The 24545-nt window shown below is 41.9% G+C and overlaps 1 protein-coding gene across 2 annotated transcripts in view; it reads left to right on the top strand.

Moving 5' to 3' along the window:
* The window catches only part of LOC122942445 (NXPE family member 1-like), a 295878-nt gene that overhangs the window by 239070 nt on the left and 32263 nt on the right, over positions 1-24545 (top strand). For both annotated transcript variants that reach the window (XM_044300072.1, XM_044300073.1), the window contains one exon: positions 23380-23441. In XM_044300072.1, the coding sequence (XP_044156007.1) occupies positions 23380-23441 (62 nt within the window). The remainder of the gene's footprint in view (positions 1-23379; positions 23442-24545) is intronic.

Genomic DNA, 24545 nt, shown 5'->3' with positions numbered 1-24545 from the left:
GGAGCTTGTTTTTTTTCCACCGCGCCAGTGGCTGCTCATTCGCAATGCATGCAGACTTCTGCGGCAATTAAATGAGATCACCAAACTGGTCAGTCACAGCCAGAGCGCAATCAGTGACATCGTACCTTACGCCTTCTTTCTGGAGTCTGCATTGCATTGTGTCATTGATCAAGCCGTCAAGGAGCAGGAGCAGGAAGATGAGGAAGTCGCAATGCTGGATGAATTCCCAGGGGGGCTACTCCATCTGAGATAAGTCAACAGGAGGCTGAAGAGGAGTCAAAGGAGGATGGTGCCATGGCGGAGGCGGAGCAAGAGCATGCTTTAAACTTTTCTGGGATCCCTGGTGTTTTCCGTGGTGGGGGGAGGAGACAAATATTGGTCACTGTCTTAGGTACAATGCTGCCCATAATTATTCATACCCCTGGCAAATTTTGACTTAAAGTTACTTTTATTCAACCAGCAAGTAATTTTTTGACCTTTGCAAAAGCTCATCTGGACAGAGAAGACAAAGAAGAAGACTTCTGGTCTTCTGTGTTATGGTTAGATTAAACAAAAATTGAATTGTTTGGTCACAATGATGTTTCCTTCATTTGGCATAAAAAAGGAGAAGCCTTCAACCCAAAGAACACCATCCCCACTGTCAAACATGGTGGTGGGAACCTAATGTTCTGGGGGTGTTTTTCAGCCAATGGACCAGGGAACCTAATCACAGTAAATGGCACCATGAAAAAAGAGCAATACATGAGGATTCTCAACGACAACATCAGGCAGTCTGCTGAGAAATTTGGCCTTGGGCACCAGTGGACATTTCAGCATGACAATGACCCAAAACACACAGCAAAAGTGGTGAAGAAATGGTTAGCAGACAACAACATTAACGTTTTGGAGTGGCCCAGCCAGAGTCCAGACTTTAATCCAATTGAGAATCTGTGGAGGGAGCTAAAGATCAGGGTGATGGCAAGAAGACCCTCCAACCTGAAAGATTTGGAGCTCATTGCTAAAGATGAATGGGCAAAAATACCTGTGCAAAAAGCAGGTCTGCAATTATAGGAAGCGTTTGATTGCTGTAATAGCCAATAAAGGCTTTTCTGTTGATTATTGAGAAGGGTATGAATAATTTTGGACTGAACACTTTTTGCTCAAATGTAAATAAAAGCTGAGAAATGTTTTTTGTTTTTTTTCACACAATAATGCCTCTTGTACATTGTCTTATTATATTTTGGGAGACATCTATGTCATTTCCCGTCAAAAAAAGACTTGTTGGTTGAATAAAAGTAATTTAAGTCAAAATTTGCATGGGGTATGAATAATTATGGGCAGCACTGTCCATACAGCGGCATAAAAGGCCTTTTCTGTCCATTGAATGCCTAATGTTTTGGGACTCTGAGGAATTCAACCCTATGACAACATGTTTCAACTATTATCATTAGGGTATTTTTTCAAGAGGGGGGATTTCGTTAGACATGTTTTTAATCCAATTTTATTTTTTTAGTTATTTTAAACATATGTATTTGATCTGTATTTGTACTGGCCTTCAGTAAAATTGATATCCATTGACCGTCTAATATACCTCCAGCCACATAATCACTTCTGTACGGTGAATGCATAATTTTTGGGGCCTGTAGTCCACTGGCCTGCTGTAAAATTGATATCCAATGACCGTGTAATCTAACTCCAGCCATATACTTACTTGTTCTTTTCTGTACGGTGAATTAATAATTATTGGGTCCTCGGATGACTTCAGCACCAGTGACGACCACGTGTTATCGAATTTCAACTATTATCATTATATTTTTTTTTTTGTTTTCGTTAGCCATGTTTTTAATCCAATTGTATATTTTTAGTTATTTTAAACAAATGTATTTGACCTGTATTTGTACTGGCCTGCAGTAAAATTGATATCCATTGACCGTGTAATATACCTCCGGCCACATAATCACTTGATCTTTTCTGTCCGGTGAATGCCTAATGTTTGGGGCCTGTAGTCCAGTGGCCTACAGTAAAATTTGTATCCATTGACCACATAATGTACCTCGAGCCACATAATCATAATTTCTTTTATGTCAGGTGGATGCCTAATTTTTAAGGCCTATACTCCCATGGCCTAAAATATAATTTTCCTAGCCTCCAACAGGGCACATTTCAGAGAATTTCCCTTTAAGACGCATAAAAATGTCTCTTGATTAAGATACATATTTTTTGTTGGAATTTTTGTCATTGATCCCCCTCTAGTATGTCACTGTCCATGTTGTGGGACTATTTGTGCACTTGAATTAAGTATTTGGTGACTGCAAATATGAGCTAAAGTTTTTTAGGTTCGCCTGCCATTAAAGTGAATGGGGCCCGCCGCGAACTTGCGGTTCACGAACATTTGATCGCGTCTGTCCCTCCGGCAGATGCTTGTCCATTACTAGTCACATCGTGTAATATGTTTGGGGAGACCTACATCTGCTGACATCACTGCCCCTAAGTGACTACTAGTGTTGAGCGCGAATATTCGAAAAGCAAATTTCTATCACAAATATCGGCACTTCGATAATTCGCGAATATTTAGAATATAGTGCTATATATTCATAATGACGAATATTTGTTTTTTTGGGCTTGTTTTTTAACACAGTAAACATCAGGTGATCATCCCTCCCTTCTTCTAGCTTGTGGGCCAATGAGAAGGCGTTGTCACAGTTAGCAACATCCCTAGCAACCAATAGAAAAAATGCCTACCCCACGACGGTATTTCGCGAACACTACACGAATAATACAGTGCCGATTTTTGCAATCAAGAATATAATCTTGAATTTGCGAATTCAGGAATATACAGGTGAAACTCGAAAATTTCAATATTGTGCAAAAGTCCATTTATTTCAGTAATGCAAATGAAAAAGAATTGCATTAATGTAACTTAAACTTTGAATTTTGTGAAAAGGTTCAATATTCTAGGCTTACACTCTAGTCAGCTTATTAGTCCATACAACCTGAGCAAAGGGTACCTCAAAATTGTGACTTTGGGGGTTTCATAAGCTATAAACAATAATCATCCAAATTATAACAAAGAAAGGCTTGAAATATCTCGCTTTGCATGTAATGAGTCTATTTCATATATTAGTTTCACCTTTTAAGTTGCATTACTGAAATAAATGAACTTTGCACGATATTCGATTTTCGAGTTTCACCTGTATGACGAATATTCTCAATATATTTGCGAAATATCGCAAATTTAAATATTACTCCTGCCGCTCATCACTAGTGACTACAGCTAAGGATGATAGCAACCCAGAATTTATCATCATAACCCAAAGGACTACTTTTGCTCTGTTTAACCCTGTTTGTACCACATCATCTGTATTTGCATATCTGACCATTGTATATATTCTGTGTGTACAAATATAATTTAATCTTGAACTGTTCTTGTATCTCGATCATGAATCCCCACGTCCCTGTTTCGGCAAAGTTATAAACTACTTGGGGTTGGTTTCTGACCTGATATAATCCAGCTAGCGGACCGGGCTTATATCTAAAGAGGAACTGGTGGCAGTCTACCTAGGACTGGACTGGCAGGGGGCTGTTTCACTGTGGCAGTGAAAAGGCAGTGAGAAGACCCTTTCAGCTTGTCATGGATGTGAGCGAGTGTGGCATCACACCGGAGGTATATCGCACCCCTCAATCAGCGAGTGTGGCAACACACTATGTTTCGTTTTCATACCCATAGTAATCAAGTGTACGAAGTAACTCATCGTGTAAGATACTTACATATAGCTCAGTATTGAGACCAACATCGATCCTGGTAAAGTATCCCATGCTGTGAAACAATTCCGTATCATCAGGCTTCCTCCACCAAACTTGATAGTTCCTTCAAATTAATGATCTGTTAGCCTCCTTTTCCTTTGTTTTTTCCAGACCCATTTGCACCCATCAGAGCCCAGTCTATTGACTTTCGTCTCATTGCTCCAAATCACCCGTTCCCAATTTTCTACTGTCAACTATTTGTACTTTTTTGCAAACTATCGCTTCTTATGACGATATTGAAGTTGAGGCTTCTTCACCTTTATTTTTGGGCCACCATTCCAGACTTCAATGTGCTTTCATGGGCATCTGTGATCTCACTATTACGAAGCATACGAGCCACCTCCATTGTTGTGTTTGCTGCACCAGAACTAATAGAACTTGTGATTAGAGTTGGCCTTTGGTTTGCCTGGTGGTCGTTTCGCAGCGAACTTTGCGCATTCGCGATTCTCGGGACATGCGAACATATGGTGATATCCGCCGGCGCCATATTCTTTTGCATTACACTGAAGTTGAACCCATAACACACACATCAGGTAGGACAAGACAGCCAATTGAGACGTTTCAGCACATGGACACACCCCACCCTATAACAGAACCCAATCTGGCAGCCATTTTACATTCTGTGTTTTGCAGTGTAGTGAATGGTTGCTTTTTAGAGCAGGGATAGACTTTTATGGACACCAAACGCTAGCTAATAGGGCCACAAAAGTATTTTTAAGGACTGGTATAGGTGTGCTATTGATAGATGTGGGTGCAATATACTTGCTTCCACAAAATACTAATTGAGGGGTGCAATATAACTGCTTCTAACAAATATTGATTGATACCTTCTTTCACAAAATACTGATTAAGGTGTGCAATATACCTACTTCCACAAAATGCAAATTAAGGGGTTTGATATAACTGCTTGCACAAAATACTGATTGAGGGAAGCGATATACCTGCATCCACAAAATACGGATTAAGGGGTTTGATATACCAGTTTCCACAAAATACAGATTGAGGGGTGCAATATGATTGCTTCCACCAAATATTGATTAGGTGTTCTATACAACTGCTTCAACAAAATACTGATTGAGGGGTGCAATATAGCTGCTTCCACCAAATATTGATTAAGGGGTTCTATATACCTGCCTCCATAAAATAATGATTAAGGGGATTGATATACCTGCTTCCACCAAATACAGATTGAGAGGTGCAAGATGACTGCTTCCACCAAATATTGATTGAGGGGTGCAATATAGCTGCTTCCACCAAATATTGATTAAGGGGTTCTATATACCTGCATCCATAAAATAATAATTAAGGGGATTAATATACCTGCTTCCACCAAATACAGATTTAGAGGTGCGATATACCTGCTTCAACCAAATATCGATTAAGGGGTTCTATATACCTGCCTCCATAAAATAATAATGATTAAGGGGATTGATATACCTGCTTCCACCAAATACAGATTGAGGGGTGCAATATGACTGCTTCCACCAAATATTGATTGAGGGGTGCAATATAGCTGCTTCCACCAAATATTGATTAAGGGGTTCTATATGCCTGCCTCCATAAAATAATAATTAAGGGGATTGATATACCTGCTTCCACCAAATACAGATTGAGGGGTGCAATATGACTTTTCCACCAAATATTGATTGAGGGGTGCAATATAGCTGCTTCCACCAAATATTGATTAAGGGGTTCTATATGCCTGCCTCCATAAAATAATAATTAAGGGGATTGATATACCTGCTTCCACCAAATACAGATTGAGGGGTCCAATATGACTGCTTCCACCAAATATTGATTAAGGTGTTCTATATAACTACTTCCACAAAATACTGATTGAGGGGTGCAATATACCTGCTTCCATCAAATAATGATTAAGGGGTTCTATATACCTGGCTCCACAAAATACTGATTAAGGGGATTGATATACCTGCTTCTACCAAATATTGATTGAGGCCTCTAATATGCCTGCTTCCACAAAATACTGATTAAGGAGTTTGCTATAACTGATTCCATAAAATACTGATTGAGGGGTGCGATATACCTGCTTCCACACAATACTGATTAAGGGGTTTAACATAACTGCTTCCACAAAATACAGATCGAGGGGTGCGATATACCTGTTTCCAGCAAATATTGATTAAGGGGTTCTATATACTTGCTTACACAAAATACTGATTGAGGGGTGTGATATACCTTCTTCCACAAAATACTGATTAAGGGGTTTGATATACCAGCTTCCACAAACTACTGACTAAGGCGTTTGAAATACCTGCTTCCACAAAATAAAGATTGAGGGGTGTGATATACCTGCTTCAACCAAATATCGATTAAGGGGTTTGATATACCTGCTTCCACAAAATACTGATTGAGGAGTGTGATATACCTGCTTCCACAAAATACTGATTAAGGGGTTTAATTTACATACTTCCACAAAATACAGATTGAGGTGTGCAATATGACTGCTTCCACCAAATATTGAATAAGGTGTTCTATATAACTGCTTTAACAAAATACTGATTAAGGGGTGCGATATACCTGCTTTCACAAAATACTGATTAAGGGGTTTGATATACCTGCTTCCACAAAATAATGATTGAGGGGTGCTTTATACCTGCTTCCACAAAATACTGATTAAGGGGTTTGATATACCTACTTCCACAAAATACTGATTGAGGGGTTTTACATACCTGCTTCCACAAAATACAGATGGAGGGGTGCGATATAACCGTTTCCACCAAATATTGATTAAGGGGTTCTATATGCCTGCTTCAACAAAATACTGATTGAGGGGTGTGATATGCCTGCTTTCACAAAATCCTGATTGAGGGGTGCAATATGCCTGCTTCCATCTCATATTGATTAAGGGGTTCTATATACCTGTTTCTAAAAAATGCTGATTGAGGGGATTGATATACCTGCTTCCACCAAATATTGATTGGGGCCTTCGATACACCTGCTTCTACAAAATGCTGATTTAAGGGGATTAATATACCTGCTTCTACCAAATATTGATTGAGGCTTGCGATAAGCCTGCTTCCACAAAATACTGATTATGGGGATTGAAATAACTGCTTCCAAAAAATACTGATTAAGGGGATTGATATACCTGCTTCCAACAAATATTGATTGAGGCCTGCGTTATACCTGCTTCTACAAAATACTGATTAAGGGGATTGATATACCTGCTTCCACCAAATATTGATTGAGGCCTGTGATACGCCTGCTTCCACAAAATACTGATAAAGGGGTTTGATATTACTGCTTCCACAAAATACTGATTAAAGGGTGTAATACACCTGCTTCCACAAAATACTGATTAAGGGGTTTGATATACCAGCTTCCATGAAATGCTGACTAAGGGGTTTGACATACCTGCTTCCACAAAATACAGATTGAGGGGTGCGATATACCTGCTTCCACCAAATATTGATTAAAGGGTTCTATATACCTTCCTCCATAAAATAATAATTAAGCCGATTGATATACCTGCTTCCACCAAATACAGATTGAGGGGTGCAATATGACTGCTTCCACCAAATATTGATTAAGGTGTTCTATATAACTACTTCCACAAAATGCTGATTGAGGGGTGCAATATACCTGCTTCCACCAAATAATGATTACGGGGTTCTATATACCTGCCTCCACAAAGTACTGATTAAGGGGATTGATATACCTGCTTCTACCAAATATTGATTGAGGCCTGCGATACGCCTGCTTCCACAAAATACTGATTAAGGGGTTTGATATAACTGCTTCCATAAAATACTGATTGAGGGGTGCGATATTCCTGCTTCCACAAAATACTGATTAAGGGGTTTAACATAACTGCTTCCACAAAATACAGATCGAGGGGTGCGATATACCTGCTTCCAGCAAATATTGATTAAGGGTTCTATATACTTGCTTACACAAAATACTGATTGAGGGGTGTGATATACCTTCTTCCACAAAATACTGATTAAGGGGTTTGATATACCAGCTTCCACAAACTACTGACTAAGGGGTTTGACATACCTGCTTCAAGGGGTTTGATATTACTGCTTCCACAAAATACTGATTAAAGGGTGTGATACACCTGCTTCCACAAAATACTGATTAAGGGATTTGATATACCAGCTTCCATGAAATGCTAACTAAGGGGTTTGACATACCTGCTTCCACAAAATACAGATTGAGGGGTGCGATATACCTGCTTCCACCAAATATTGATTATGGGGTTTGATATACCTGCTTGCACAAAATACTGATTGAGGGGTGTGATATACCTGCTTCCACAAAATACAGATTGAGGGGTGCAATATGACTGCTGCCAACAAATATTAATTAAGGTTTTCTATATACTTGCTTCAACAAAATACTGATTGAGGGGTGCAATATAGCTGCTTCCACAAAAAATTGATTGAGGTCAAAAATATACCTGCTTCCACAAGATACTGATTAAGGGGTGTGATATATACCTGCTTTCACAAAATACTGATTAAGGGGTTTGATATACCTGCTTCAACAAAAAAATGATTTAGTGGTTATATATACCTGCTTCCATCAAATAATGATTAAGGGGTTCTATATACCTGCCTTGACAAAATACTGATTAAGGGGAATGATATTGCTGCTTCCACAAATTACTGATTAAGGGGTTTGATATACCTTCTTTCATAAAATACTTATTAAGGGGTGCGATATACCTGCTACCGCCAAATACTGATTAAGGGGTTTGATATACCTGCTTCCACAAAATACTGATTGAGGGGTGTGATATACCTGCTTCCACGAAATTTTTATTAAGGGGTTCTATATTCCTGCCTCCACAAATTACTGATTATGGGGACTGATATACCTGCTTCCATCAAATATGTATTGCGGCCTGCGATACACCTGCTTCTACAAAGTACTGATCAGGGAATTAATATATCTGCTTTCACCAATTATCGATTGAGGCCTGCGAAACACCTGCTTCCACAAAATACTGATTAAGGGGATTGATATACCTGATTCCACCAAATATTGATTGAGGCATGCGATACATCTGCTTTCACAAAATACTGATTAAGGAGTTTGATATACCTGCTTCCAAAAAATACTGATTGAGGGGTGCGATATACCTGCTTTCACAAAATACTGATTAAGGGGTTTGACATACCTGCAGGGCTGGGGCCACCTATAAGGCGACCTAGGCGTGCGGTTTAAAAAAAAAGCATTGCCACAAGATATTTTTTTCAGCACGGCGGCGGGCCCTGCTCCCCCGCCGGGCGGCTGCCGCACTGCCTGGGCTGGTGCATCTATGATTGTGCACCGCCCGGGCACAGCCTGAAGAGAGGGACTGACAGGAGGGAAGGGCCTCTAATGTAGCATGGCCGAGCTCTGTTTGGTCCGCGGTACAGTAGCTTTTGTTTCCTGTACCGTGGCCGGACTGACAGGAAGTACTCACTTAGTGTGCACTTCCTGTCAGTCCGGCCGGGTACAGGAAACAAATGCTCCTGTACCGCGGACCGAACAGAGCTCTGCCACGCTACACTAGAGGTGGGGCCGGGAGGGAATGAGAGTGACAAGGGAGGGGGGGAGGGAATGAGAGGGACAAGGAAGGGGGGAGAAAATGTGAGTGATAAGGGAGGGGGGAGGAAATGAGAGTGACAAGGCAGGGGGGAGGAAATGAGAGTGACAAGGGGGGAATGAGAGTGACAAGGGAGGGGAATGAGAGTGACAAGGGAGGGGGGAATGAGAGTGACAAGGGAGGGTGGAATGAGAGTGACAAGGGAGGGGGGAATACGAGTGACAAGGGAGGGGGGAATAAGAGTGACAAGGGAGGGGGGTGAGAGTGACATGGGAGGGGGTGAGAGTGACAAGCGAGGGGGGGTGAGAGTAACAAGGGAGGGGGAATGAGAGTGACAAGGGAGGGGGAGAGAGTGATAAGGGGCGGGGTGAGTAAGAGAGTGACAAGGGGGGTGGAGAAGAGTGTGACAAGGGAGGGGGAGAAAAGATTGACAAGAGAGGGGGAAGAAGAGAGTGACAAGGGAGGGGGAGTGACAGAGGAGGGAGGGGGACAAGGAAGGGGGGAGAGAGTGACAAGAGGGGGGGAGAAGAGAGTGACAAGGGAGGGGGGAGAAGAGAGTGACAAGGGAGGGGGAGAAGAGAGTGACAAGGGAGGGGGGAGAAGAGTGTGACAAGGGAGGGGGAGAAGAGTGTGAGAAGGGAGGGGGGAGAAGAGTGTGACAAGGGAGGGAGGGGGGAGAAGAGAGTGACAAGGGAGGGAGGGGGGGAGGAAAGTGTGACAAGGCAGGGGGGAAGAGAGTGACTAGGGAGGGAGGGTGGGAGAAGAGAGTGACAAGGGAGAAGAGAGTGACAATGGATGGAGGGGGGGAGAAGAGAGTGACAAGGGAGGGAGGGGGGAGAAGAGAGTGAGAATGGAGTCCCCAGAGCCAGACCAAGAGCCAGACTGCAGCCAGAGACCAGATCATCTTATTGTCCTGGTGGTAAGTAGACAATGCAATATGTTATTATTTAATTGTTTAGTTATTAATACTACATTGGAAACTGATTTACCTCACATTAAGGCTCCATTCACACGTCCGCAACGTATTTTTCGGATACACAGAGCCGCGGATCCGCAAAACACGGAAAGCGGCAATGTGCATTCTGCATTTTGCAGACCACACATTGCCGGGATAGAATAGAATATGCCTGTTCTTGTCCGCCATTGCGGGGAAGAATAGAACAAGTTCTATATTTTTGCAGAACGGAAGCGCAGACCCGGAATTTTGGATCCGCATAGGAATGAATGGGTCCGCAATTCCGTTCCGCAAAATGCAGAACGAAATTGCGGACATGTGAATGGAGCCTAAAAGGGCACTATAGTCCCAAAGCCACTACAGTTAAATGTAGTGGTACTGGTGTCTATAGCCTGTTCCTGCAGAGAAAAGACACTGTGCAGTACTGGTGTTAAAGCAGCACTATAGTGCCAGGGAAAAAAACTTCAGCCACTTACCTTTCTCCAGCGCCGGCACTGGGAACTCTTCTCCCCGATCCTCCTCTCAGCTGCGAATGCGCATATGCATGCATTCAAAACTATGTTCCGCGTCTTCCCACTGTAATTTTCACAGTGGGCAATTTTTATCTTGACTAGGGCAGCAAAAATCCTTGCACTGGCCCTGCATACCTGCTTCCACAAAATACAGATTGAGGGGTGCGATATAACTGCTTCCACCAAATATTGATTAAGGGATTCTATATGCCTGCTTCCACAAATTACTGATTGAGGGGTGTGATATACCTGCTTACACAAAATCATGTGCAGGTTTGATGTCCACATTTGTAACTACCATTGTGTCTCAACCACTGACCGCGATTTCCATCAGAAAACATACTCTGACTGATTTTTTGTGCAAGAGTAGGCGCTTTTTGTATGGTCGGGCGATCAGACGGCGGTGCCCCTCTTTGCGGAGTTCCTTGTTGTCTCAAATTTAGTGTTAGCTGTGATGCCTCCACCATTTCATTTTTGGATCTTTCCCTTGAGGGTGACACTAGCGTTTCTGCGGTTGTCACCCACACTTTTTGTAAGGAAACTGCTGGCAACACCACTCTTTTGGCTACTTCATGCTACCCCTCTCATGTGGTTTACAGTATACCTAAAGGTGAGCTCATTGAAGCCAGGCGAAATTGTTCAAATAATAATGCTTTTTTGAGGGTAATGGATGTTGTTGCCAGCAGACTTTCCTTGCAAAAATATCCGTTACCCATTGGTTTTTGGAAAAAGCCAAAAGGTGTGTTCTCAAAAAATCTCAGGCCGATCTGGTCTTTCCTAAAACCAATTTATTACAAAATAAAGGTACATGCAAGAGAATAGATGAGTCACTTAGATGGGCCCAAAGATCCTTGTACCACATCAGAAGACATCGGTATTATATCAATAATTTGGCATGAAGGGGGGGAGGCCGTTTCAATTTTTGCCTCAGGCAGTACGAAGGCTACGTGCCTCCCTGCTCCTGGCCACAAAGCACTGAGGTAAGGGGGGCCCAAGCTACACTCTTGAACCAGGGCCCATGAGCCTTTAGCTACGCCCCTGTCCCAGTCTATAATTGAATAAATGAAGTCCCCTAAAATAATGACCTTGTTAGGATTTGCCGCCTCATCTGTCTCCTTTAGTAGTATAGTTTCTGTGGACTCTAGTATATTAGGTATTTTATTATTGGTTTTTCCTCCTTGTATTTCTACCCACAGTAACTCCATGTGCTCATTACTCTTATTTATATCTTCCCAGAGTGTGGGCTTTAGGAAGGACTTTACGAGGGTTTATGTTTGCCGGTTCATAAACCTCCACATTTTCTGTTTCTTGGTAGCCTATTACTAATGTACTTCTCTGATATCTATTTATCCCATGATTTTAATTTGGGAATATTACTTTAATATGATCTTCAGCTGAATCTCTGTAGGAAAGGAGTTCATGAGGAGACATGAGGACTCACAGGACAGACTGTGGTAATGTGGGGTTGTGGTAATGGAGACTGCATACTGCTGTTCCTAGCCACATCTGCTCATGAACTCCATTCCTACAGAGATTTAGCTAAAGATCTTATCTGTATTCAGGATCATAATCCCCAACAAGTAGAGAAAAGAGGTGGACCAGGTAGCTCTTTACCTCAGTGTTGTGAAGTAGCTTGTCCTGCTGTGTGATTAGGACAGGTTTTGTTTGTACTAATAGGATGATGGCCATTTTGTTTCTCCTAATAGAAACATAGAAACATAGAATGTGTCGGCAGATAAGAACCATTTGGCCCATCTAGTCTGCCCAATATATCTGAATCCTATGAATAGTCCCTGGCCCTATCTTATATGAAGGATGGCCTTATGCCTATCCCATGCATGCTTAAACTCCTCCACTGTATTTGCAGCTACCACTTCTGCAGGAAGGCTATTCCATGCATCCACTACTCTCTCAGTAAAGTAATACTTCCTTATATTACTTTTAAACCTTTGCCCCTCTAATTTAAAACTGTGTCCTCTTGTGGTAGTTTTTCTTCTTTTAAATATGCTCTCCTCCTTTACCGAGTTGATTCCCTTTATGTATTTATATCCCCTCTGTCTCTTCTTTCTTCCAAGCTATACATATTAAGGTCCTTTAACCTTTCCTGGTAAGTTTTATCCTGCAATCCATGTACTAGTTTAGTAGCTCTTCTCTGAACTCTCTCTAGTCTAGAGTATCTATATCCTTCTGGAGATATGGCCTCCAGTACTGCGCACAATACTCCAAGTGAGGTCTCACCAGTGTTCTGTACAGCGGCATAAGCACTTCACTCTTTCTACTGCTTATACCTCTCCCTATACATCCAAGCATTCTGCTGGCATTTTGTGCTGCTCTATTACATTGTCTTCCCACCTTTAAGGCCTCGTTCACACTTCAGTGTTTGGTCAGTGATTTCCATCAGTGATTTGTGAGCCAAAATCAGAAGTGGAGCCTCCACGGACATGAGGTAGAAGGGAAAGATCTGCTCCTGTTCTGTGTTTAGAGTTGCACCTAGTTTTGGCTCACAAATCACTGATGGAAATCACTGACCAAACACTGAAGTGTGAACGAGGCCTAAGTCTTCTGAAATAATTACTCCTAAATCCCTTTCCTCAGATACTGAGGTCAGGACTGTGTCAAATATTCTATATTCTGCCCTTGGGTTTTTACGCCCCAGGTGCATTATCTTGCACTTATCCACATTAAATTTCAGTTGCCAGAGTTCTGACCATTCTTCTAGTTTTCCTAAATCCTTTTCCATTTGGCGTTTCCCTCCAGGAACATCAACCCTGTTACATATCTTTGTGTCATCAGCAAAAAGACAAACCTTACCATCGAGGCCTTTTGCAATATCACTTATGAAGATATTAAACAAAATTGGTCCCAGTACAGATCCCTGTGGAATCCCACTGGTAACATGACCTTGTTTTAAATGTTCTCCATTGACTACAACCCTCTGTTGTCTGTCACTCAGCCACTGCCTAATCCACTCAACAATATGGGAGTCCCTATGATTGTCCCTAGACAAAACGAGCCATTATAACTAATGTAAGGTATTTGGGAATATATTTATAATGAAGTAATATTTAAGTATTTTAATTTTCTTCGGAGAACCCCTTTAACCATAGCCATAGAAGTCTCTGATAATGTACAACTGCCAAGACATATATTTGCCCTAGCTTCTAAGATACTTTCACGCCCCCTCACACTCCATAGGCAGTCTAATCTTAATCAGGACTCCGTCACACGTCACTAATGTCATGATGCAGGGACCGAAGTCCGGGATGATTGTGGTGCGGTCAGTGTACCACTTCTTAAACATGTCATGCTGCCAGCCTTGTGCTGCTGGTCAGCTCCACTGTTGGTTTTGGTCACCTAGCATACTATAGCCCACTTACCTGTATGTTAATAGTTTTTATTGCCTCTCTTTTTACCTTATTAAGGAACGGCTGCCCACTGGCCCTTCTATAACCTTTGGGTTGTGCCCCCTTAATTATTCCTAATACCCTGATGAGTCCTATTACAGCATACAGAAATGTATCATGTCCAGTCTAAAGTTTGGGGCAGTTTAGGGCTAGAGTGGCCGGTTTGGGTGCAGGTTCCAAATGGGGTCGCCATTCTAAGTGCAGGTGCTCAGTGTTAAGATGGGTAAGGTTATAGGGTTCTTTTTACAAAAGATAGGAACAAGAAGGGTTGGTTTCTCCTGCTGTTCTGCTAAAAAGCACATAGACCTGGACCTGGAACCCGTCAGTTGAATACACGCCCTTGCACAGGTATTCTATCATTCTATCATCATAAACCCTTCTAGGTTACCAGTAAGATCTTTCAATTTTTTGGGGGTTTGACTTTCACCTGTGGTCACCAATATGAGACACGGGTGGGTAGATGTGCTCAGTTGTTTTTGTATTGGTCAGGTCATTTTTTATTATGTGGTTAAAATTTTGGCTGTATATGTAGATCCTATTTATTGGTGTATAAATAAGAGTTACAGAGGTAGACATGCACAGGCTACACTCTTTCTTAGGAAGTATAGTTATTAAAAGTAACGTTTTAGATTCCTTACGTTATGTCAGAATGTTTCCCGTGGCATTTAATTTTTATGCCAATTTATGATTGGGATTGTTAAATGTATCTAAATCTGTGATGTTGAAGGGTGAAAGGGAAGATGCAGCACAATATATCACACAAATCTATTTTGCAACCCAAAGCACCACAGGGCTTTACACTTTTAAAATGTTATAACCACTTTTTATACAACTTTGGCACTTTGAAGCTTGTATAGGTTTTTTTGTCCACAACAAAGAGCAATATAGGTCTACACAAGAGGGGGGAAAAAAAAAGTTAATTTTTATTTTTTTTTAAAGAGTGACAAGAGACAAAAAATATGAGTCCTAGGAGACCTCAGAGTGCAGTGTCAGATAGAATCGATTCAGACCAGAAATTATTTGGTCAACCAGCGCAGCTGAATCTAACCCAAATCAAATTTTGAGCAATTTACTCATCTCTTTTTTTTTTCTTTTTTTTTATATATGTTTTATTTTCTAAAAAATAGAGATCAACAGTCTTCCATTTCAATGTCACACAACAAAAGAATAGGAATACAGTAGTAAAGTCATCTCATTTTATACTGAATTCCCCCCCCCCCCCATCCCTCTCTCCACCCCCCGTTTCTTTCCGCGGAGCTGCCGTATCTACACCAACTGTCATTGTTTCCAGTTGCCCCAAATCCGCAACCAGGCTGCCTTTTTCCTCGCTGTTTGAGCTAAAATATATTCATTCTGCCTAACCCTATTCATCCGTTCCATCCACTCCTGGAAATTAGGATGTTTTATGGTGCCCCAGTATTTAACGATTATTATTTTGGCCAATGCGGTGCCCCGAAGCCAGAGTATCTGCTCAATTTTATTTTTATCTGTCTCTGGGAATGTGCCCAGGATAGCATAATCAATGCAAGCTTGATACTTCATAGGGGAGCTGATTCCCTTTATGTATTTATATCCCCTCTGTCTCTTCTTTCTTCCAAGCTATACATATTAAGGTCCTTTAACCTTTCCTGGTAAGTTTTATCCTGCAATCCATGTACTAGTTTAGTAGCTCTTCTCTGAACTCTCTCTAGTCTAGAGTATCTATATCCTTCTGGAGATATGGCCTCCAGTACTGCGCACAATACTCCAAGTGAGGTCTCACCAGTGTTCTGTACAGCGGCATAAGCACTTCACTCTTTCTACTGCTTATACCTCTCCCTATACATCCAAGCATTCTGCTGGCATTTTGTGCTGCTCTATTACATTGTCTTCCCACCTTTAAGGCCTCGTTCACACTTCAGTGTTTGGTCAGTGATTTCCATCAGTGATTTGTGAGCCAAAATCAGAAGTGGAGCCTCCACGGACATGAGGTAGAAGGGAAAGATCTGCTCCTGTTCTGTGTTTAGAGTTGCACCTAGTTTTGGCTCACAAATCACTGATGGAAATCACTGACCAAACACTGAAGTGTGAACGAGGCCTAAGTCTTCTGAAATAATTACTCCTAAATCCCTTTCCTCAGATACTGAGGTCAGGACTGTGTCAAATATTCTATATTCTGCCCTTGGGTTTTTACGCCCCAGGTGCATTATCTTGCACTTATCCACATTAAATTTCAGTTGCCAGAGTTCTGACCACTCTTCTAGTTTTCCTAAATCCTTTTCCATTTGGCGTTTCCCTCCAGGAACATCAACCCTGTTACATATCTTTGTGTCATCAGCAAAAAGACAAACCTTACCATCGAGGCCTTTTGCAATATCACTTATGAAGATATTAAACAAAATTGGTCCCAGTACAGATCCCTGTGGAATCCCACTGGTAACATGACCTTGTTTTAAATGTTCTCCATTGACTACAACCCTCTGTTGTCTGTCACTCAGCCACTGCCTAATCCACTCAACAATATGGGAGTCCCTATGATTGTCCCTAGACAAAACGAGCCATTATAACTAATGTAAGGTATTTGGGAATATATTTATAATGAAGTAATATTTAAGTATTTTAATTTTCTTCGGAGAACCCCTTTAACCATAGCCATAGAAGTCCCTGATAATGTACAACTGCCAAGACATATATTTGCCCTAGCTTCTAAGATACTTTCACGCCCCCTCACACTCCATAGGCAGTCTAATCTTAATCAGGACTCCGTCACACGTCACTAATGTCATGATGCAGGGACCGAAGTCCGGGATGATTGTGGTGCGGTCAGTGTACCACTTCTTAAACATGTCATGCTGCCAGCCTTGTGCTGCTGGTCAGCTCCACTGTTGGTTTTGGTCACCTAGCATACTATAGCCCACTTACCTGTATGTTAATAGTTTTTATTGCCTCTCTTTTTACCTTATTAAGGAACGGCTGCCCACTGGCCCTTCTATAACCTTTGGGTTGTGCCCCCTTAATTATTCCTAATACCCTGATGAGTCCTATTACAGCATACAGAAATGTATCATGTCCAGTCTAAAGTTTGGGGCAGTTTAGGGCTAGAGTGGCCGGTTTGGGTGCAGGTTCCAAATGGGGTCGCCATTCTAAGTGCAGGTGCTCAGTGTTAAGATGGGTAAGGTTATAGGGTTCTTTTTACAAAAGATAGGAACAAGAAGGGTTGGTTTCTCCTGCTGTTCTGCTAAAAAGCACATAGACCTGGACCTGGAACCCGTCAGTTGAATACACGCCCTTGCACAGGTATTCTATCATTCTATCATCATAAACCCTTCTAGGTTACCAGTAAGATCTTTCAATTTTTTGGGGGTTTGACTTTCACCTGTGGTCACCAATATGAGACACGGGTGGGTAGATGTGCTCAGTTGTTTTTGTATTGGTCAGGTCATTTTTTATTATGTGGTTAAAATGTAGGCTGTATATGTAGATCCTATTTATTGGTGTATAAATAAGAGTTACAGAGGTAGACATGCACAGGCTACACTCTTTCTTAGGAAGTATAGTTATTAAAAGTAACGTTTTAGATTCCTTACGTTATGTCAGAATGTTTCCCGTGGCATTTAATTTTTATGCCAATTTATGATTGGGATTGTTAAATGTATCTAAATCTGTGATGTTGAAGGGTGAAAGGGAAGATGCAGCACAATATATCACACAAATCTATTTTGCAACCCAAAGCACCACAGGGCTTTACACTTTTAAAATGTTATAACCACTTTTTATACAACTTTGGCACTTTGAAGCTTGTATAGGTTTTTTTGTCCACAACAAAGAGCAATATAGGTCTACACAAGAGGGGGGAAAAAAAAAGTTAATTTTTTTTTTTTTTAAAGAGTGACAAGAGACAAAAAATATGAGTCCTAGGAGACCTCAGAGTGCAGTGTCAGATAGAATCGATTCAGACCAGAAATTATTTGGTCAACCAGCGCAGCTGAATCTAACCCAAATCAAATTTTGAGCAATTTACTCATCTCTTTTTTTTTTCATTTTTTTTATATATGTTTTATTTTCTAAAAAATAGAGATCAACAGTCTTCCATTTCAATGTCACACAACAAAAGAATAGGAATACAGTAGTAAAGTCATCTCATTTTATACTGAATTCCCCCCCCCCCATCCCTCTCTCCACCCCCCGTTTCTTTCCGCGGAGCTGCCGTATCTACACCAACTGTCATTGTTTCCAGTTGCCCCAAATCCGCAACCAGGCTGCCTTTTTCCTCGCTGTTTGAGCTAAAATATATTCATTCTGCCTAACCCTATTCATCCGTTCCATCCACTCCTGGAAATTAGGATGTTTTATGGTGCCCCAGTATTTAACGATTATTATTTTGGCCAATGCGGTGCCCCGAAGCCAGAGTATCTGCTCAATTTTATTTTTATCTGTCTCTGGGAATGTGCCCAGGATAGCATAATCAATGCAAGCTTGATACTTCATAGGGGAGCTATCCTGCAATTTCTGAAATATTTTGATCCAATATTCGTTTATCCCTGGGCATTCCCACAGCAGATGTTTATAATCTCCTCTATCTTTATTACATTTATAGCAGTTCTGTTTCCTTTATAAATGATATGCAGTAATGCTGGTGTATAATAGAGACGGTGTATGATCTTCAAAATAATCCATGCATGGGCGGGTGAAACAGTCAATTTTTTTATATTTCTGTACACGGTGTTCCACGGAATGGGTTCCCCCTTTTGTAGGTCTCTTTCCCATTTAACCTCACCCCTAAATGTGATCCTTTTTGTGTGTTCATGTTTTAACATAAATGTGTGATATAGAGGTATTTTTGTCATATCTTGACAAAAATCTAAAAAAGTGTTCTTTACAATGTTCAAATAGTTCTTATTCTCTCTGTAATATATAGCGTGACGAAGTTGTTCGTATCGAAATTTATCAATAAATCCTAATTCAATGTCTGGTAAAATTTCATTTAAGGGCTTAATCTGTCCTTTATGAAAAACTTGTGCAATTAAATATATCCCATATTTTTCCCAATATTCAGCATCACCCAATTGCATAACTTGTGGTAAGTGTGCATTCCCCCACAATGGGGTGTACTGAACTGCTTCAGATACGCCCACCATATCTCTAACTTGTTGCCAGATATACCCAAGCATTCTACTGAACGGGTTTATTATTGTTTTCTTCTTACAAATACCAGTTTCGAGAATGTGAAAAAGATCCTCCCAGGGTCTACATTGCTCCCCAAAAAGAGGCCGAATGCATTTATTCTTTCGATTCCTCACACACCATCTCAATTGGGCAGCTAGATAATATCCTTTTAGAAAAGGGATGGATATTCCACCCTCCTCTTTATACAAATATTGTATCTTAATTCTAACTTGTTTGCGGCCCCATATCAGTTCGTTAAAGAGGGTCTCTAATTTATTAAAAAAACGTATCTTCTATCGTAATTGGGCTAGCATTGAATACATATAGTAACATTGGTAGTAGTGTCGTTTTTATGAGAGCTATGCGGTTGATTTGTGATAGGGGAAGTTTTAGCCATATTCTAATTTTTTCCTTAACTCTATCTATTATTGGGAGTATATTCAATTTCGGATAATGTTCCAGTTTGGTCCCCATCTGGATACCTAGATAAAGTAAGGAGTCTGCTGGGGTCAATATGCTAACCCGAAAGTTATGGCCCAATGGGACCGGACGTCTTAATGGGAGAAATTTTAATTTCTCCCAGTTTATCTCATATCCGGATAGGCATCCAAACTCATCCAGATTTTCCATAACCCTGGGCAAATTTTTATACCCCGTCCCCAGGAAAAGCAGCATATCATCCGCATAAAGACTTATTTTGTCAGCTTCTCCCTCACACCCAAAGCCCGATATTTCCTCGTCTGCTCTAATTTTGCATGCAATTGGCTCCAGAAACAGCGAGAAGAGCCAGGGGGAGAGGGGGCAGCCCTGGCGTGTTCCTCGGGTCAGGGGGAAGGGGACAGAGTATTCACCATTAATTCGGACCCTGGATACCGGGTTTTGATACAAAATACGAACCCATCTGGAGAAATATTCCCCTATTTTCACCCGTGACATTACTCTCCAGAGAAAGGGCCACTCCACGCTGTTGAAAGCCTTACGGCATCCAAGGACAGGATGGAGCAGTCCCCCCCATCCCCCATCTGGATGTTCAAGAAAGCCCTCCTTACGTTGTCCTGGTTGTTCCTTTTGGGGATGAATCCAGTTTGGTCTACGTGGACGACTTTGTGGATAACTGTTTTTAATCTATTGGCTAACAATTTGGCAAGGATTTTATAATCTGTATTCAACAGAGAGATGGGGCGATAGGATGTGATTGACAGCGGATCTTTCCCTCTTTTGGGGATTAATATCGTCAGGGTCTAGTAGGATGTTTCCTGCCTCTGTCCTAATTCCAATGATGTTATTACTCCCTCTTTGATTTTATACTATCATGGATAACAGTCTGCTTGGTTTGCCGGACTCGCTGAAACTTCTCAGCCCTGAAAAGAACATTTTGTTCTGTGCTTTATTATATAAATATTGTTTGTATTCATCTTGTACTTTTTTAAGTTGAAGTTGTTTTTCTGGGGTGTTTACCTTGATGATCTCGTTCATTATCTGGTTGAGCATCCCTTCTATTTCTTTTTGAGTTTGGGCAAAGGCATTTTTCCGTTTCCTAATTTCATGTGAATATATACCCCGAAGGTATGCCTTAAGCGAGTCCCAGACCATATGGATGTGTGTTGAGTTAACGTTATTGCTCCAAAAGAGCTTTATTTCTTCATTAATCTTATCCAGATCCCTTATTAATGTCATCCAGTGGGTGTTAAGTTTAACAATTCTATTTGGATTTGGTTTATTAGGACTATCCAGTATTACCATAACCGGGCTATGGTCAGAGACACGATGACACTCATAATTCATTTTTTTAACCCTATTAATGAGCCCGAGGCTGGCGAGGGCCAGATCAATTCGAGACATGGACCTATATGTGTTACTGAAACATGAAAAAACTTGCTTATCTCCATAAAGAGATCGCCATATGTCAACCAATGCCATCTCTTTACATATTCTAGATAGTACAGTACTTCGACCAGAATTTGATTCATAGTTAGTTATGGTGGAGATCCTATCTTTTTTAATGTCCATGACCGAGTTGAAGTCGCCCATCACCAGCACCGGGCACTCCTCTCGTGCTGCAATATATTCCATCAATTTACATAATACAGTTGTTGTAAAAGGGGGTGGACTGTATATAAAAGCAATAATTCTCCTTTGCCCCTGCCAATTACAGTGCAAAAAAATATACCGGCCCTCTTGATCAATTAGCTGTTCTATTGGGTCATAGTCTACCTGTCTGTGAATGTAAACACTAATTCCCCTAGAGTATGTGGAGTAACAAGAATGGTATTCGTGAGAGGCCCATCTCCTTCCACCCAGCGCTGCTACTTTTTTAAATGTAAGGTGTGTTTCTAGCAGGGCCACTACTGCTGGTAAATGTCTAGAGACCAAATCAAACACTACGCATCTCTTAATTTTATCCGCAAAACCGCGGATAATCCATGTCAATATTCTAGACATTTTTTGGTAGTGGGGCAGCACTGAACGGAAGAGGTTCCGATGGACTTTCTGTTTTGTAATTTGGGGGCCATATTTTTATTTATTTTTTTCTCCTTCCCCCTTCCCCTTTTTATTTCCTTCCCCTTTCCCCCTCTTACACGATTACTTCAGGATTAATATTGTACGAATCACAGTGTTTCTATACACACAGTCATGGACATCTTGTGGCACCCAGAAAGAGTTAATAAATCAGGGGATCTTGCATATAGGCCCCCCGGTATCCTGAATCACGGAAAGCTCCAAAGTGTAATTGCCCCGATTCTGGGGCTCATAGGTTCCGGGGTCTGGGGCTCAGAGGGGTAATGGAGCGGTTTTCATCCCGGAGCAGTGCAGTGTCCAGCAACAGGATAGAGGCAGCGCTAATGTGCACTGGTATAGGTGGTGTAGCGCCCCAAGAAGGCTGTTTAATCCTAACTACTGTCGCAGCAGCCCCACAAATAGATCAAGTAGAACAGCTAGCGAGTGAAGCAGCGTATAGTGGACCGGCCAATACAGCGTCAGCTGATAGGGAAGGGGGAGACAGCCTCTCCCAGCCAGACAGCCCCCTTCTGTTCAGTGCCACCCAGCAAACAGGGCAGCAGGGCAGATGAGGCACCAGGAACGGGACTCAAACGACCGCTCCTTGCGGGCAGCACCAGGCGGACGGGGCTCCCCAGAATGGCAACACGCAGGGGGACATCAACTCACACCTCACTGCGACTCCCAGACTCCAGACACCGCGTGGAACCTCCAGCCTTGGACAGCTCAGAGCAGGCACAGATGGGGCAGGCTGAGATAGCAAGGACCCCTGATGAGGACCCCGGACATCCAGCCTCCAAAGCCGACTCAGCGGGGGGAACGGCGGCGCTCCAGAGTAAGGGGGTGGAACAGCTGGGTCAGCGGATGCCTCAGCAGGAAGGTCAGTCTCTCAGCAGGGGGTCGGGTAGCTCATCAGCAGCATCAGCGCCCATGCCGCAGCGAAAGCGGGAGCCGGAGCCGGCGTTGTGGGAGGGGGAGGACCACTGCACGCCCGTCTGCTCACGTCATACCGCAGCGCCTCCCTACTTCAATTTACTAATCTCTAAAAGTCTGTATTGTGTTTAAGTGATAGGTTTAACATTTCTGTTCTGCTTAATTTTGGTTGTCTGATTCATTTTCTGTAGAATACAAACACATTAAATCTGATCACTTATTGTGGCCATAGAACAATCTAAACATATGTGCATGGACCAAAAACTTTTGTATCTTTAGGGCACTGAGGATACATTTTCCTGTTGACTTATTAAACACTGCCATTTAGTGATAATGTAGCATATTACAAATGCCACCATGTATAAAGACTATACTGTCCATGCAGGAATGTAAGCCTTTATCTGGCACAGCCTTTTCAATAGGGGTCGGAATTCGACCAATCAAACTTTTATTTCTCTTTACCTACTAGAAAAAGAGGTTTGTCTGTCTCTCTCTACCACACATGTCGGCTCTTTATAAACGATTAAATACAACCATAAAAATTTCATTTTTCCATATATCTTCAAATATTTTGTTATGTTTTCTTTTTAGGGAAAATGTAGCCATTAATATTAAAGGAGATTTTGATTACATTGACGTATCCACATGTACAGGTAAACATTTTTCTTTCAAATTTCATATTTTTTTTATCAGTTAGGCCTTTTTTATTGTTCTCATATAATGCATCTAAAACCCATGCAGATTGGTTGATATCATCATCATCATCATCAGATGCACATTTCCATTGACTTGGCCGCCAAAGGGGACTTATAGAATTGCAAGGAACCCACTAAAATGATTGTGCGACCATGTAATGCTTTATTGGACTGAGTCCTCCAAAGCGAGAGTCTATGCCTGTGATGGCTAACCTCCGGCACTCAAGCTGTGGTAAAACTACAACTCCCAAGATTCACACTAGCTTGGATGGTCTCAGAACTCCACAGAAATGATTAGAACATGCTGGGAGTCGTAGTTTCACCACAGCTGGAGTGCCGGTGGTTAGCCATCACTGGTCTATGCTCTATGTAACAGAAGGTAGCATTGTATCTACTGTATGTGAGGGTTTATGATCATCATGAAGGGGGAGCCCTAGCTTGACGTCACCCTCTATTATCCAGAGTAGAGAGCTGCTGCTGCTTAAAGGGCTTCTGTCACCCCACTAAAGTGATTTTTTTTTTTTTGGGCTAGTGAAATTAGTTATATTGTGATATATGACAATATAATTGTGTTACTTACTTTGATCCAGCAGTTTCTTCAAAAAACGAAGTTTTAATATGTGTAAATTCGGTCTCTAACAGCAAGTAGGGCGTCTACTTGCTGGTAGCTGCTGCAGAAATCCGCCCCCTCGTCGTGTTGATTGACAGGGCCAGCCGGGATCTCCTCCTCCGGCCAGCCCTGTCGGCATTTCAAAAATCGCGCGCCTGTGTTGATTCGGCGCAGGCGCTCTGAGATGAGGAGGCTCGTCTCCTCAGCACTCCCTCAGTGCGCCTGCGCCGATGACGTCTTCTATTTCGGTGATGTCATCGGCGCAGGCGCACTGAGGGAGTTCTGAGGAGACGAGCCTCCTCATCTTAGAGCGCCTGCGCCGAATCAACACAGGCGCGTGATTTTTGAAATGCCGACAGGGCTGGCCGGAGGAGGAGATCCCGGCTGGCCCTGTCAATCAACACGACGAGGGGGCGGATTTCTGCAGCAGCTACCAGCAAGTAGCCGTCCTA

The sequence above is a fragment of the Bufo gargarizans genome, chromosome 6, assembly GCF_014858855.1.
Source record: "Bufo gargarizans isolate SCDJY-AF-19 chromosome 6, ASM1485885v1, whole genome shotgun sequence".
NCBI lineage: Eukaryota > Metazoa > Chordata > Amphibia > Anura > Bufonidae > Bufo > Bufo gargarizans.
The sequence above is the reverse complement of the archived record's forward strand: the minus strand, read 5'-3'. Positions and strand labels throughout refer to the sequence as shown.